Source organism: Ochlerotatus camptorhynchus, unplaced genomic scaffold (genome assembly GCF_037179485.1).
Source record: "Ochlerotatus camptorhynchus isolate MF236.1 unplaced genomic scaffold, CSIRO-AGI_Acam_v1.1 ptg000473l, whole genome shotgun sequence".
NCBI lineage: Eukaryota > Metazoa > Arthropoda > Insecta > Diptera > Culicidae > Ochlerotatus > Ochlerotatus camptorhynchus.
This window is the reverse complement of record NW_027040959.1, coordinates 63,690-78,043: the sequence shown is the minus strand read 5'-3', so window position 1 is coordinate 78,043 and position 14,354 is coordinate 63,690. Positions and strand designations below refer to the sequence as shown.

Here is a 14,354-nt window from a genome sequence, read left to right as displayed (position 1 = left end):
GTGAACGAACGTAAGGTTCGATTTCTCCGTGTTGTGTTTTTATAAAGCTATTCAGATGCTGATCTGTCGAATATCATCCGTGGATAGCTCAAGAACCAATTGCTCGTTTCTGAATCGCCACTAAAATCGAATTTCAAGAATGGTCAATCAACGAACTAGAAACTTCATCAGAAGTGAAGTAGGGGTATTTCAAATAAATACGAAAAGAGTATGGACCATTTCATGTAGATCCCCGTGGACCGTCTACGGCTAGTACTATTACGTCAAGAAGAAGGAAGATTTGTGGACAGTATATGAAAGCACTACGAGGCAGCTTGTTGCAGGTCCACTTGATTCCTTCGGTACGATATTTCCTTGTATCTATTTAGACTTCATATCCATTAGTGTTTAAGGTACGTAATTATCAGCATTGATTTACCAAAACGATCCCTGCTGCAAACCTTTCCCCACATCCAACATTCCAGTGATTTCTCGTGGAAGCGCAGAGGACTTCTGGGTTTCCTCTCGCGAGTATCACGTTAACACATTCCTTCCCATTCCCTATATGTCCTGCATTCGGACACGGCTTCGGCTTGCTCACTTTGGGTAAGTCATAAGTCTTTGAGGTTTTGAAAAACATTTCTCAGAACTATAAAATGCACAACTTTGCCGAAGAAAACATCCTTCTAGGACGCTCTAGCGCTTCCTATACGGCAGGAATACGAACTAATCAGAAAACACCAAAAGTTGACCCTTAATAAACTGAGCAATTTTTTCCAAGACTGCAAACGCCATACTAGAGGTTTGGTCACTCTACCGGGTACACTACCCCGCTGTGCGGGTAAGACGACCATCTTAAGCTTAATGTAAAAAAAAAACTATGTAACATTTCAGCGATGAATTAAGTGAATCTTTAGAGTAATATCCCTTATTACATTGATGTTCGTATCAAAAAAAGTAAAAAAAAAGCATGCGGATAAGGTTGGCCACATAGAATATCACGTCCTGACCATATGCAAGGTTACTGTCTTCGGCAAAGTTGTACAGGGGATCAAGGCCGTTTGGTTAGAGAACAGTAGTTCAGTGAACAAAGGAAAAAATGCGTAGAAGACACCGAAACGATTTAACATAAAAGCGATCTTTTGATAGTCGGCCTTGACGTAAGTTTCGTCATTCATCACGATGCAACACGATTTGGTGAGCCACTTCGTCTAGTTTCCTTCCGGTTGGGGGCTTTTTGCACCTTGTAAATATGTAACCCAGCACGCTTCATGGTTTTCTGCACGAAACCGACTGAAACCTTGGACTTTTTAGCGACATCTCGAATTGACATATTTGGACGGTTCTTGAACTGTTGCACCACTTTCCTGACCATTTTACTGTCCATTGGACCACTTTTACGACCAATCCCTTCCTTCCTTCGGGCACTCAGACGCTCCTTGAAGGTTCTTATCATACGAGACACAGTTGTATTTGCAATTCCAAGCTTTTTAGCGATCCATCGGTGAGACCTCTGGTTTTTTTCACGGACAATTTCTTGTTTCGACGACATGACTGGAACCAGAGCGTAAAATTATTGACTGCTTAGGCTGAGTGCGAAAGCACAGCACTATTCAATCCATTGCTCTGTGTAGACCGTTTGTACGGTTTGTACGGTAAAGGACTAGGCAATGAAAGAGCCAACAAAAATATTCAGTCACTCACGAACAGGCGACTCACACCGCTTGCTTCGCTCACACAGCATGTAATTGAGGCATTTTTCCATAGAAAATGTACGCTCAGCCATTCAAAACAAGTATTGGATACCATCACGAAAGAATAAACGTGCTGACTGAGCTATTGACTGAGTGCTCAATCATTCAAAAGTTACAGAAGATTTTCGGTGTGCCATTTTTATCGAATACACCCTTTATGTGTCAAATGAATATTATGTGTGGTCACACATGGCTTGTATGTGTACACATATTAAGTATGTGCACGTCAAATAAAGGGTTTTCCATTAAGAATTTCCTATATTTAAACTTGAATAAAACAAACTGTGAGTGAGGTATTGACGAGATTTATTTTTCGATTGAAAGGTGAATCAATATCATTATGAATGGAATACGACATCGCTCAAATGGCCGCCTCAGCTTCGCTTGGTGGCGTGCATCCGAGAGGTCTAATTTTCCATGACTCTGGCACATAAATCGGGCTGAATCTCGTTGATGGCTTGAGTATTGTTGGTTTTGAGGGCATCGGTGATTTACGACTTATTGGCAACTTCAAATAACCCCACAAGAAAAAGTGTAGCGGGGTTAAATCACACGATGCCCGGAAATCTCTCATGCAGAATATCGATTGCTTCGTGCGCTGTGTGGCACGTTGCAGCGTCCTGTTGGAACCACATATCGTTCACATCCTTATCGTCCACTTTAAGCCAGAAGAAGTCGGTATTAGCAAATTAGCAAGAAAGCTTATGATCTGGCAAGGTACTTGCAGCTGCGGACAAAAAAAAACAGATTTTCGTGACAAACAAGACTATGTATTCGAAAATTGGTTTATTCGACTTCGATAAAAAAAAACGAATTTCATCGCGAAGTTGAACTGTTTGGCGTTTAAGAATGTTTAGCGAAGATTAGATCCAATTTTTGAAGTTTTCTCGGTTTTCGCGTATCGAACTCGTGAATATCGCTGCTTTGCCGTACTTTTCGGTTCAGCCTTTATTTCAATCTGTAAAATGTATCCTATTGCAACCAAAATTCGAATTGAACTAGAAAAATAAGCTTGAAAAAATTATTATAACCCAATTATTCGGTTGCTCGCTGGTAACCGATGTGGTTCGGTAAAAAATTAAACCCAGTTCGGTATTATTTTCTAAGTGTGTATAATGTGAACAGAAAATCTATAAAAACCTAAATGCATAATATTATATTATTTGCACCTATGTCGAGCACAGTAGGGCGCCAACGATTTTTTTTAAGCGGGCCGTAATCAAAATATTTACTGGCTCGAAAAAAGCCCCTATATAAAATTTGGGCTCACTCGGACAAGATTTAAAGCGGTAAAAGTTTGAACTTTGTTCATGTAAAAAATATTGCAAGTCAATTTCTGAAATAGATTTTTATTATGCCAAATGTTTAACAAAAACGTTTTTTTTTTTACAGATTGCACTAGATTTCGACGAAATTTCATGTACCTTGGGATATTTGGTAGATGAAATAAGTTCAAACATTAAACCGCTTTGTGGCACTTCTAAATCATGTTCGATTGAGCCCAAATTTTGCATAGGGTCTTTTTTCGAGACAATGAACATGTTTGATGTAGGCCGTTTCAAAAATTCGATGGTTTATTTTTTCCCATACATTTTATTGGCACCCTACCCGAGCAAAGTCGGTTAAGAAAATGAATGCAAATCGATACTAAAGTTTGCAGTTCCTATCATAAAGAACACTCATTTTGATTTCAATTGTCGCGACATTAGTCTGATATCATATTGTGCTTTCTTTATGCAGTGAAGATTTTTTTAAATGAAAGCAACTTATCTTTAAATTCTGCTGTTAACGTCTTGTTTAAAATTTAATTTAAGTTCATCTGTCGTTCAACTAATGATTATTGTTTATTTGTTTTGTTTAACACACTTTATGACATTCGTGACTTGCCCGGGGTGAGATTTGAGCTCAATTCTTTCAGCGTGAGAAGCATGGGTTTACGCCAGGCCCGTATTCAGTTGAACATTATGAATGCAAAATCAGTAATCAAATTGATTAAATTGAAAGCAGGATTAGTTTTCCGTTTGCTTCAACGGTGTAAAATTTTGCTCGCATTTTTGCTGTGTTAACCGTTAAGTCAACTAAAATTAGATCAACTGTATTCAAAATAAGTTACATAATAACAGCAAATTTTGAATTCAATTTTATCTCCAGCTTTGCTAGGGTAGTGCACAGGTTGCCTGGAACCTATACTAAAAATAATCTTCACTTCAATGCTACGTGAAAACATACATATTTTTTTTCATCGCACTTTTCGCGTAAGGGCTACGTGATACACATATGGAAGAACTCATTTCAATACACTTCATCGTCACTGGACTAACACGTAGAAGTTACGTGATTCTTGTGAAGAAATTCATGGCGGTTTCCGATACTTTTGTTTCCGGTTCGTTTGAAATAATGTATGTATGTATCATGAAAAAAAAAACAAATTATTTTATTCGCTTGATTACTATTCACATCTGAAAATATAGGAATTGTAATAAAATCCGATCGAGAACACGAACAACCCATATAAGGGAATATGATAATCATGACTGCAAATGATAAGGCGTTAAAACTCCAATTCAAAACCTTCGTAGTCCTTGCCGTCCACCGTTCAGCTAAACTATAAAGAAACATAGGTACGTTAAATAATTGCAAATGAAAAATCCCAATCCACGTACAATTGACAGAAGAGGAAAATGTGAGACTCTGCGTGATTTTTCACGTAACAATAACATTTTGAGTGTAGTGTTTACTGTCTTAGAAAAATTTAACAATATGTTTTAATGATAGTGATGGTTCTTAGACAGTCCAATCGAACAGAGTTTTTGACGAGTGGATTGATAAATTACGATTAATATGCTTCAACATATTGCGAATTTTAACATTCCGTGGTACTAGAATCATGGTGTCGTGCAAGTAAAGATAGTGTACTGAGCTACTTCTGTATTACCGATGGATTCAAATATGGTAGTTTCCATAAGATAGTTTCGGCTTAACGATAGCCCTAAATTAGTAGTTAAATTAGTTTTTTTATGGCGAAACGTAGATTACATATCTTTATTTGATTTTCTTACTATTTTTTAAAACAAATATCATGTTTTTTTCATACCAAGATGGTAGGAGTCACGCATTTGAAATTGAAACATTGAAAGCAGATAATATGGGAGCCCCATAAGCACCGGACGCCCCAGATCTTAAATCCGGTGGATGGCCCTTAGTTGTGACTAAGAACAATCCTTAATAATTTTGAGGCTCAAACTTATATTACATTTTAGGACATTTTTAGCAATTTGATTTTAAGTATTATATACAATCATGGACTTTTAAGACTCTGGGACTTGAAAATATAATTCATCAACAAACTAAAAAATAGCATTCAACAACTCAATAGTACTAATAGTTAAATTCGCTGATCATTCCAGGATTTCCAGTATTTCCAGGTAGTTACCACCCTGGAAATATTCTCAAGCCCAGAATCTTCTGGAATGATTTAAAATGCACTGATCGCGCACGGGCAGAACTTCCCTACGTTGTGTATTACGGATGGTTAGACATAATAAAACACGATCGAATTACTGACCGTCCTGCCATGGCGGAGGTAGAACTACTATTATTTATTGATAATGTATAGGACACAATACAATGCACAGCTGGTAGGGTAGTACCACACGTAGTGGACGTTTGCACAAACATGCACTTTCTTTTGTTTCTTTTCAAAGTCCGAATATTTCAGAAAGTTCCATTGACGGAAAAATTTCTGCAAGTCTGTATAAAATCCGTGTATTGGAATCTTAAAAACTTTTGTTATAGTCACTTTAATGGATGTTAACCACTACGCCGGGGTCTCCAACAGGAATCTTGAAAACTTTAGGTCCCAAAATCTTAAAAGAGTTTTTGCTGAAATAATCAATTGATTTCTATGTCTGCAATCTCGATATGCTTTTAAAGGATGTCGTTATTTTTTAATACAATGATTCAATAAAAATAACCTGTCAAGAAGATGCATATTTTCTTTAGAAAGAACATGACCTTTGTGCCAAATGGTGCGCAAGTAATCGTATGAGATTGAATGTTAACAAATGCTCATTAATTTCCTTTGGACGTAAACACTCCATCATTTCATTTGATTGCACTATTGCCGAACCATCTCTAAAGAGAGAATCTACAGCTAAGGATTTAGGTGTTCTCTTAGATTCGAATCTTACTTTTAAAGACCATGTAGGATATGACGGATTTCACGCCAACTCGTCTTCGGAGTTGGCAGCACCCTCTCAGAACCTTATGAAACTTTGTGGGTGTGGAGACTTAGCAATTTTAAGCAACTTTGAGTACTTATTTTTTTCAAAATTTATCTCGCCTAACATTTGATAAGGGTCAAAGTTTTTTGTCGATTTTTTTTCAAATCGATATAGCTTAAAAATGACAAGCCCTACAAAATAGTGATGTATGGCGAACTTTTAGCAAATAATCTGAAATTTTATAAAAAAAATTTAAATAAATTAAAAAATTGGTTTCTACACTCTAAAAAAATATATTTAAAAATTAAAAGTCATTTTCCCAAAAATGGTACCCCTCAGATTTGCTTGATATTTTTTCTCATGAAAGGCAATATAATTACCTAACTTTTCTTCATACATCGCAAAGTGGGCGCTTTTAAGGAAAAAAAGTTGTTCGAACAACAACTTTTTCATGTTAATTTTTTTTTAGCGTGTTTCACTCAAAGTCGAATAGTAATACGCGCACAACCTTATTAAAATCCGTTGAAACTTAATGAGCATAAAGATTTTGACCTTTTGATAATCTGGGCGTGCTTAAAACAAAAATCTAGCCTAACATTTGAAAGGGCCTAATACAGAGGATTTTCCTGCATTTCGAATGGTGTTTTAATAAATGAAAACTCTAGTGTTTTTGTTTAGTGCATAATTTATTTTCCTATAATTCTCCATACATAATTTGAGTTTTTCATTGATTATTAGTCTATCGGAAACAGAGTGAAATTTTTCGGAGTTTCCTTTGAATGTGAAAATCGCTTAGTAGAAATTATGTTTTGAGAAATAGGTTCTGATTGCTGATGACTTGTTGATGGTTGCGGCTCTTCAAACTTCCGAGCATGGCTTGATTCTTTTCCATCCGATCGCCTCTTTTTCGGGAGAGGTGTCCTATTGTGCACTAAAATTCCACGACACGATTCACAAATACGCATTGTTACATCCAATTGATGATCAAAGCCCCATGAATGTATTTTCTCTATGATAATAATTACGTAAATTATTGCGGCTGCAATTGGGATTGTTTATGTTGGCACTACATTGCACCCTTTTAATAATCAATTCAGCAGATTTTTCCATTGTTGTATATATAAACACTTTTTCGTTTCAACAACTATGCAGCACTACACTTTCAACAACTATGCACTACAGCAACTATGAGCATTGTTGTGATATCACCAAACTTAAATATTAGATTATGTCGGTAGAAACAGACTGCGGTGCTTTAAGTTTATACCTTATATCTCTCATGTGACTACCTGCGTTGTTATATAACTGCTATATAGCAGGTAACTTAACGATTATTTTAGGCATGCCTTAAATAATCGTTAAGTTACCTGCGCTATTATATGTATTCACTTGAGAGATGAGGTATAAACATATATGCATATTGCTTACTAATGGACACACCTAATACATAAAAATAAATGAATGATTATTTTTCTAATTAAATTAATCACAAATACATGAATTGAAATCTTTTCATGAATAAAACATACTAAGTGATTTTTACTTAGTTTACCTGTTGATTTGGAACAATTTGAGGGTGGTTTTATAGAAGTTGGATAGAGTGTATGCATATATTATAATACAATCCATCACAGGAAAGTGCAAACCATGCTGAGATGGCTGTTCCTCATTAGAACGTTTTGTTCTGAACTCTTATTGGACGATTTGCAGGTAACTTCTCTGTACCCTTTTCAAATGTTAGGCTAGATTTCACCCAGATTATCGAAAAGTATACCCATAAAGTTTAATCGAATTTTAATAAGGTTGTGCGCGTAGTACTATTCGACTTTGAGTGAAACACGCTAAAAAAAAATTAACATGAAAAAGTTGTTGTTCGAACAACTTTTTTTCCTTAAAAGCGCCCACTTTGCGATGTATGAAGAAAAGTTAGGTAATTATATTGCCTTTCATGAGAAAAAATATCAAGCAAATCTGAGGGGTACCATTTTTGGGAAAATGACTTTTAATTTTTAAATATATTTTTTTAGAGTGTAGAAACCGATTTTTTATTTTATTTAAATTATTTTATAAAATTTCAGATTATTTGCTAAAAGTTCGCCATACATCACTTTTTTGTAGGGCTTGTCATTTTTAAGCTATATCGATTTGAAAAAAAAAATCGACAAAAAACTTTGACCCTTATCAAATGTTAGGCGAGATAAATTTTGAAAAAAATAAGTACGCAAAGTTGCTTAAAATTGCTAAGTCTCCACACCCACAAAGTTCCATAAGGTTCTGAGAGGGTGCTGCCAACCACTGGATGAGTTGGCGTGAAATCCGTCATATATAACCTCCGAAGTTTCTAAATTCCTGGGCTTTATTTTACATGCTGAAAAGAATTCTCGGATATTCACTGTCTGAAGACCCTGTATTGTTCCTTAGTTCGCTCTACATTTAATTATACAGTTGTGGTATCATCAGAACCGCATACAGCAAGTAGAAGCTATCCAACATAAGTCGCTTTGCTCTGGATCCATATAATTTCCCCAGTTATGAAGATCCTTGTAAACTAATTGATCTTGACCATCTGGAGGTTTGTAGGAATGTCACTATGGCTTCCATCACATCGGATGTTGTTCAATCTCACATAGATTGTCCTGCAGAGTTCCGTGAGTTGAATTTTTATATTTGTCGTCGTACCCTCCATTCTCAACAAATTGTTTATCGGCACATTTGTGCGATACGTTGTAGTTTGATGCTGGTGCCCTTTGCTTTTTTCGTGACTACCAAAAGCCACTCGCACCATCGTATCAATTTTGAATGATTTATTGAACCAGGTGCACCGTGCTGCAGATCAGAGCTGCCAGGTGGTTTTATAAAAAAATCTGTATCCACTCTATTAAAAAATCTGTATTTTCTGTATTGGCAAATCAAAGTTGGCACTCGTGGAAAATAGAAGAACTATGAGAGTGATGATGGTTTAAAAATTTTACACGGTGAGGTATACGAGTGCAATCTTAAAATGCTTTTATTTTGCAAATGGAGCATTTTATTTAAATCTGGTTGATGCTATGTTACTAGAAAACTTAAGGACTACTCAATAGACAAATAATACAGAAAAATTAATTTCTTTTCAGATTTTTAGGTGTACACACACAGCAAAAAAATAATTTTGATATCACGTCAAAGTGGATGCACTACAATCATGTCGAAAATTTCATGTAATTTTTATGACCACATAAATAAACAAATGCAGTAAAAGCAGCGTAATGTCAGTTCATGCATTGTATTAATGATAATTTTGTCCTTTTTAGCAAGTAATATTACACCATATTTTCGACATGATTGTAGTGCATCCACTTTGACGTGATATCAAAATTATTTTTTTGCTGTGCATAGATTTGAGCTTTTCTACCACTGTAGTAGCAACCAGATTTAAATAAAATGTTCCATTTGCAAAATAAAAGCATTTTAAGATTGCATTCGTATACTTCCCCGTGGAAAATTTTGAAACCATCATCACTGTTATAGTTCTTCTATTCTCCACGAGTGCCAACTTTGATTTGCTAATTGACGATTTTTTTCTTAATTAATCATGTTTTGTTGTTTTACAAATACAGTGCATACAAAATAACCATAAAAAGTGCTTAACCACCTATTCGGGCTATCGTACTAACCATACGGGATATAATTGCGCCATTTGTGATATCGTCCGTACTTATTTATAAGAGTTATATGAAGCCGTTTGAAAATGTATGGAGATTTTAGTTTCTATTCATTATCTTCCTGATAAGCAGTTTTAAATGCAAAAAAGTGCACGAGTTCATTACTATTTGATATTTTAATATTCTGATAAAATCGAGCAAGTTATTTTGTTTTTATAAATTTTGAATTTTTTTTTCTCAAGCATTTTATAAAAATCTGTATAAATCTGTATTGTAATTTAAAAATCTGTGATAAATCTGTATTCTGTATCGGGTCTGTATTAAGATTAAAAAATCTGTATAATACAGATAAATCTGTATAAATGGCAGCGCTGCTGCAGATACATCTTTGAGATCCGGTGCACTCCAAGGGTACTCCTTTCATACCTCGACGAATATTTTGTTGTCATGATAGTTTCCAGTAATTTTCTCAAATTTCACCCTTCTTATTTGTTGACTTACACTAGTAAATCGCACGGAAAACACTTTACAAATTTGTTTGTTCAGCGTTGAAGTCAATTAAAGAGGTCCGCAGATCAAAACACGTGAAATGAACGAAAAAGCTTCTTTGACAAGAGCCGATGGAGCCGATCGTCTTAAGTTAAAAATACACATGAACTGCGTTGCAAACCTAAGAAGAAGAGGAGACAACTAGCTTTTTTTTGTCTGTGACGCGTTCTTCTTCTCTCGAGGAAACAACCGTGCAATAACTACTTCATTATGGACAACACAGTCGACTGTCAAAATACAAGAAAATAGATTCCCAGTTGCAGTGTTGGCAAAATCAGAAATCAATCGATATTTTTCCGCTCTCATGCGTGATATTGGAACAAAATATCATGCTTGATATTGATTTTACAAGCTCCTTTGATATTGCGAGACTATTCACAATGTGCAAAAATCAAGCTGAGAGTTGACTCGACACAAAAATGATTCGATTGCACATCGTTTTTTAGAAAGAGAAAGCATAGTTTGCTATCTCTTTTTAATCTTCACCGATGGCAGACGCGAAGGGACTGCTGCAAGCCGTTATGGAAGTTTCAGTTGCATTCGAGTGTAAAGCAAAAATCATTAAACTCAATCTCACCACAGTTTGGTGAGATTTGCAGTTGGTGAGTTTTGTTAGCTTGATATTCCGAGCTGCGATATCACAGCTTGCAAAATCAACCGCAGTGGTTTGCTTATTGATTTTTGTCTACGAAAATCAAGCGTGATCTTGGGCGTTGGTGAGATTTGATTTTTTGATATTTTCCCAACACTGCCCTGTTGTAAACATTCTTGAACTCGACAATCGTTAGATCGCAGTCTTTTTCATTATGCCTTTTCTTTCGTTTGTCTCTAAGATGAAGAGGAGACAATAGGGGGACTTTTATGAACCAATTTTCTGTCAAACGCAAACCAGCGCCTGATTTTCCCGAATTTGTATCGGAATTTCCAGTTTTTTTTTTCGGTTTTCCCGGTCATTTTAAAATTCCCGGCATTTTCCCGGTTTTCCCGGTTCTGTGGCCACCCTGTCTATAGTACTAGGCTGCCAAACCCACGGTTTAGAACATGATCTCGTATCAAACAGCACTCTTCCATCGAAATAAGTTACTGCAAATTGATTGTGACTGCATATAAGTAATCACACTTGTTCAGCGATAAATGTGCTGCTCTGCTAGGATCATTTACGATAAAAAAGAAATAGCTCAGTAGCTGTAATAGTGTGTATTCTTCTTCACACCAGCGACTACCCAGGTAGGGTCGCACCAGGCTCAGTTTTGCAGGACTCCGCACGTTAAAGCCTCGTATCGCGCTACGATGAGATCGATGATTTTATCTATGACTCCCTTGCGACTCAAAGCGCGTCACAGATTTTCGTGGTTATGTCGATCGAAAGCACATTCGTAGTCAATACACGGAACTCTCGGAATTCGTTGACCTGCTCCAGGATAATACTGAGTGTGACAATATCGCTTTCAACTATCTAATTTGATCAAAATATTATGAAAGATCCGTTATCCGATTACTACCCATGTCCAATGAATTCGTCATTCGAATATTCGAATCCGCAGAAGGGCCATGTAACTAATTATTATCCCAATTCATATATTTACCAGACCCGGCAAACCAACGATCCAGACGCACCGCAGCAGCATAACGAGCCAGAATCAAGCCAGAACACCCAGAGCGACCACAGCAACAACTATCCAGCCCAACGATTGGGAGGAACCACCTCGGACTTCAGTGTCAGCTCCGCAGCCAGCAATCGAAGTATGCCCCGTCAACAGGAGGACAACCCCAACCAACTGGCCAGCGAGTCTTCCAGCATTGATGGAAACGTATTCGTCGAGGGGGGAACCACAACCGGAACGCACCCCAAAACACGCCGTTCCCACACTTCCGATTCGATCACCTCCAGCAATTTCAACTACAGTTTGAACAGGAGGTTTATTTCAAAAAATCAGATGAAAGAGTTTCGGGAGGCGTTCCGGCTGTTCGACAAGGATAACGACGGTTCGATTACAAAGGAGGAGCTGGGAACTGTGATGAGGTCACTTGGGCAGTTTGCGCGCGTGGAAGAGCTACAAGAAATGCTGCAGGAGATTGATGTAGATGGTAGGGTTCATTAAACTGAAAATATATAAAGTATAGAATTTATAGAACGATTCTTACAGGTGATGGAAACGTGAGTTTCGAAGAGTTTGTCGATATCATGTCCAATATGACGGATACTGTGGCGGAAACATCGGCCGACCAGGAGGAACGAGAACTACGGGATGCCTTCCGTGTCTTTGACAAACACAACCGGGGTTACATAACGGCTTCCGATCTACGAGCGGTTCTTCAGTGCTTAGGTGAAGATCTGGATGAGGAAGACAGTGAGTAGCTCTACATAACTAAACTAAACCAACATATTGAAAAACTGATTTCTACATTTCAGTCGAAGATATGATCAAAGAAGTGGACGTCGATGGCGATGGACGGATCGATTTCTACGAATTTGTACACGCTCTGGGCGAACCAGAGGATTCGCAGGAAAATGATGACGAAGAAGAAGCCGTTTCACCCCACTCTCTATCCTGCGAAGTGCACAACTAAGCACCATAGAAATCAAACGCCAACGAATCGTATTCCTATCAAAGTTTTGACAAACTACAAAATGGACATTGTTATCCAAAAGTTTCTGAATATTGAGTAAATATCTCGCTTATTCACTATTGTACTTTCTCCATACGCTAACACAACCGATAAAAATACAAAGTATTTAAAAACATAGATTATCAAACACTAACTGAATCTATCCACGTAAAAGTATAAACACATATCAAGAATATTAAAACCAATCAGAAAAACAACATTAATCCAAAAACACGCAATATTTTGAATAACGCATCTTTCAACTTGTTACAGACACCTACCGTTGTGCTAAAAAGAATACTAAACATAAGTTAGAAATATTTGAGCAAAAGCTATCAATGTTGTAAGGTCAAATTTTTTAAACTTCAGATTTTTGCAATCTTTAACTGTTTTTAAATTAACTATTAGTCAAGTAAGCAAGCAAAATTTTTAAAAATAACAAGAAAAACCTTCATCTGTAATGCTTGAAACGGAACATACTGGGCTACGTTGAAAGAGGTGCAGTCGGCTTCCACAGTCGCAAGTCCCGTGGCAAAGGCACGAAACGTGCAAGAAATAGTGGAACATGGTAAAAACATCAACTTTTACACTTTATTAACACTCCGTACGTATGTGCCAGTGTACAATCTTCAAACAGACCGTCGTGGTGGGCTTCTTTCGATACTTTTCTGGTGTAAGCAAAAGGTTCGTATGAAATCAATAAAGTAGTTAATACTAGGATGTGGTATACTTCAAATAGTTTTAGGGTGTGTAATGAGAAGTATATGAACAACCAAGATTGATTGTAGAAAATGTTCGATACATAGCCATCAAACCGCAGTCGGAAATGTAAACAGGCGGTCTACTTTGGACACGTGGTCAAATTTTAACTGTTTTGAAAATAAAATTGACAAAATCAATCGACATCATAAACTCCATTCAAAAATAAACAACCTGTATAAACTTCATAGTAAGATCAGTCAAATTGCAAGTTTCACAGAACTTTTCGAAAATCATAATTGTTTGATATGGTTTGATATATGGAGAAATATTACCTGTCTTTTCTTTACCTGTAACAATGTTATAAACATTTTCTACATGAAATATCGTCCACTATGAATGCTTACTGGCTCCCGATAGGTGCTTGTAAATGTTATCACAAGTTTTAACACCGATTTTGGGTAATTTTTTTGGGAAAGTAGTAAAAAGACTATGATGGTAAGCTTTTCCGCTTAATTCTAGGAAGTACTTAATGATAATAGTTGAGGATGTTATAAATCGGAGTAAACTGCAGTCTCATTGTTAATTTGTGGATAAACATTCAATCGATTCTTTAATCAACTTCATTTTATTCAACAAATTTGCAAGTTTCCAAAGTAGCCCGTCCAGTCCAAAAGAAGCCCGCCACTACGGTACATAAAATGTTGGATAATAAATCTTGAATCTATGTATCACTGTCAGTTTAGTTCATTTGATGAAATTTGAATATCACATGTCTTGGGATCCTGAACTGGAACATGCAATATACTAAAATCCGTGTGAGCGTGAACATGATTGACTGCCCAAGGTTGGTTCTCCGTTATTACAAAGATCAGCTATGATATCACAGATAACCA

The 14,354-nt window shown here is 36.6% G+C and overlaps 1 protein-coding gene across 3 annotated transcripts in view; it reads left to right on the top strand.

Moving 5' to 3' along the window:
• Positions 1 to 14,143, top strand: part of LOC135712362 (calmodulin) — a 78,738-nt gene extending 64,595 nt beyond the window's left edge. For all 3 annotated transcript variants that reach the window (XM_065235353.1, XM_065235352.1, XM_065235354.1), the window contains 3 exons: positions 11,739 to 12,237; positions 12,297 to 12,500; positions 12,563 to 14,143. In XM_065235353.1, the coding sequence (XP_065091425.1) occupies positions 11,739 to 12,237; positions 12,297 to 12,500; positions 12,563 to 12,720 (861 nt within the window). In that variant the 3' untranslated portion in view covers positions 12,721 to 14,143. The remainder of the gene's footprint in view (positions 1 to 11,738; positions 12,238 to 12,296; positions 12,501 to 12,562) is intronic.
• Positions 14,144 to 14,354: the final 211 nt, after the last annotated feature.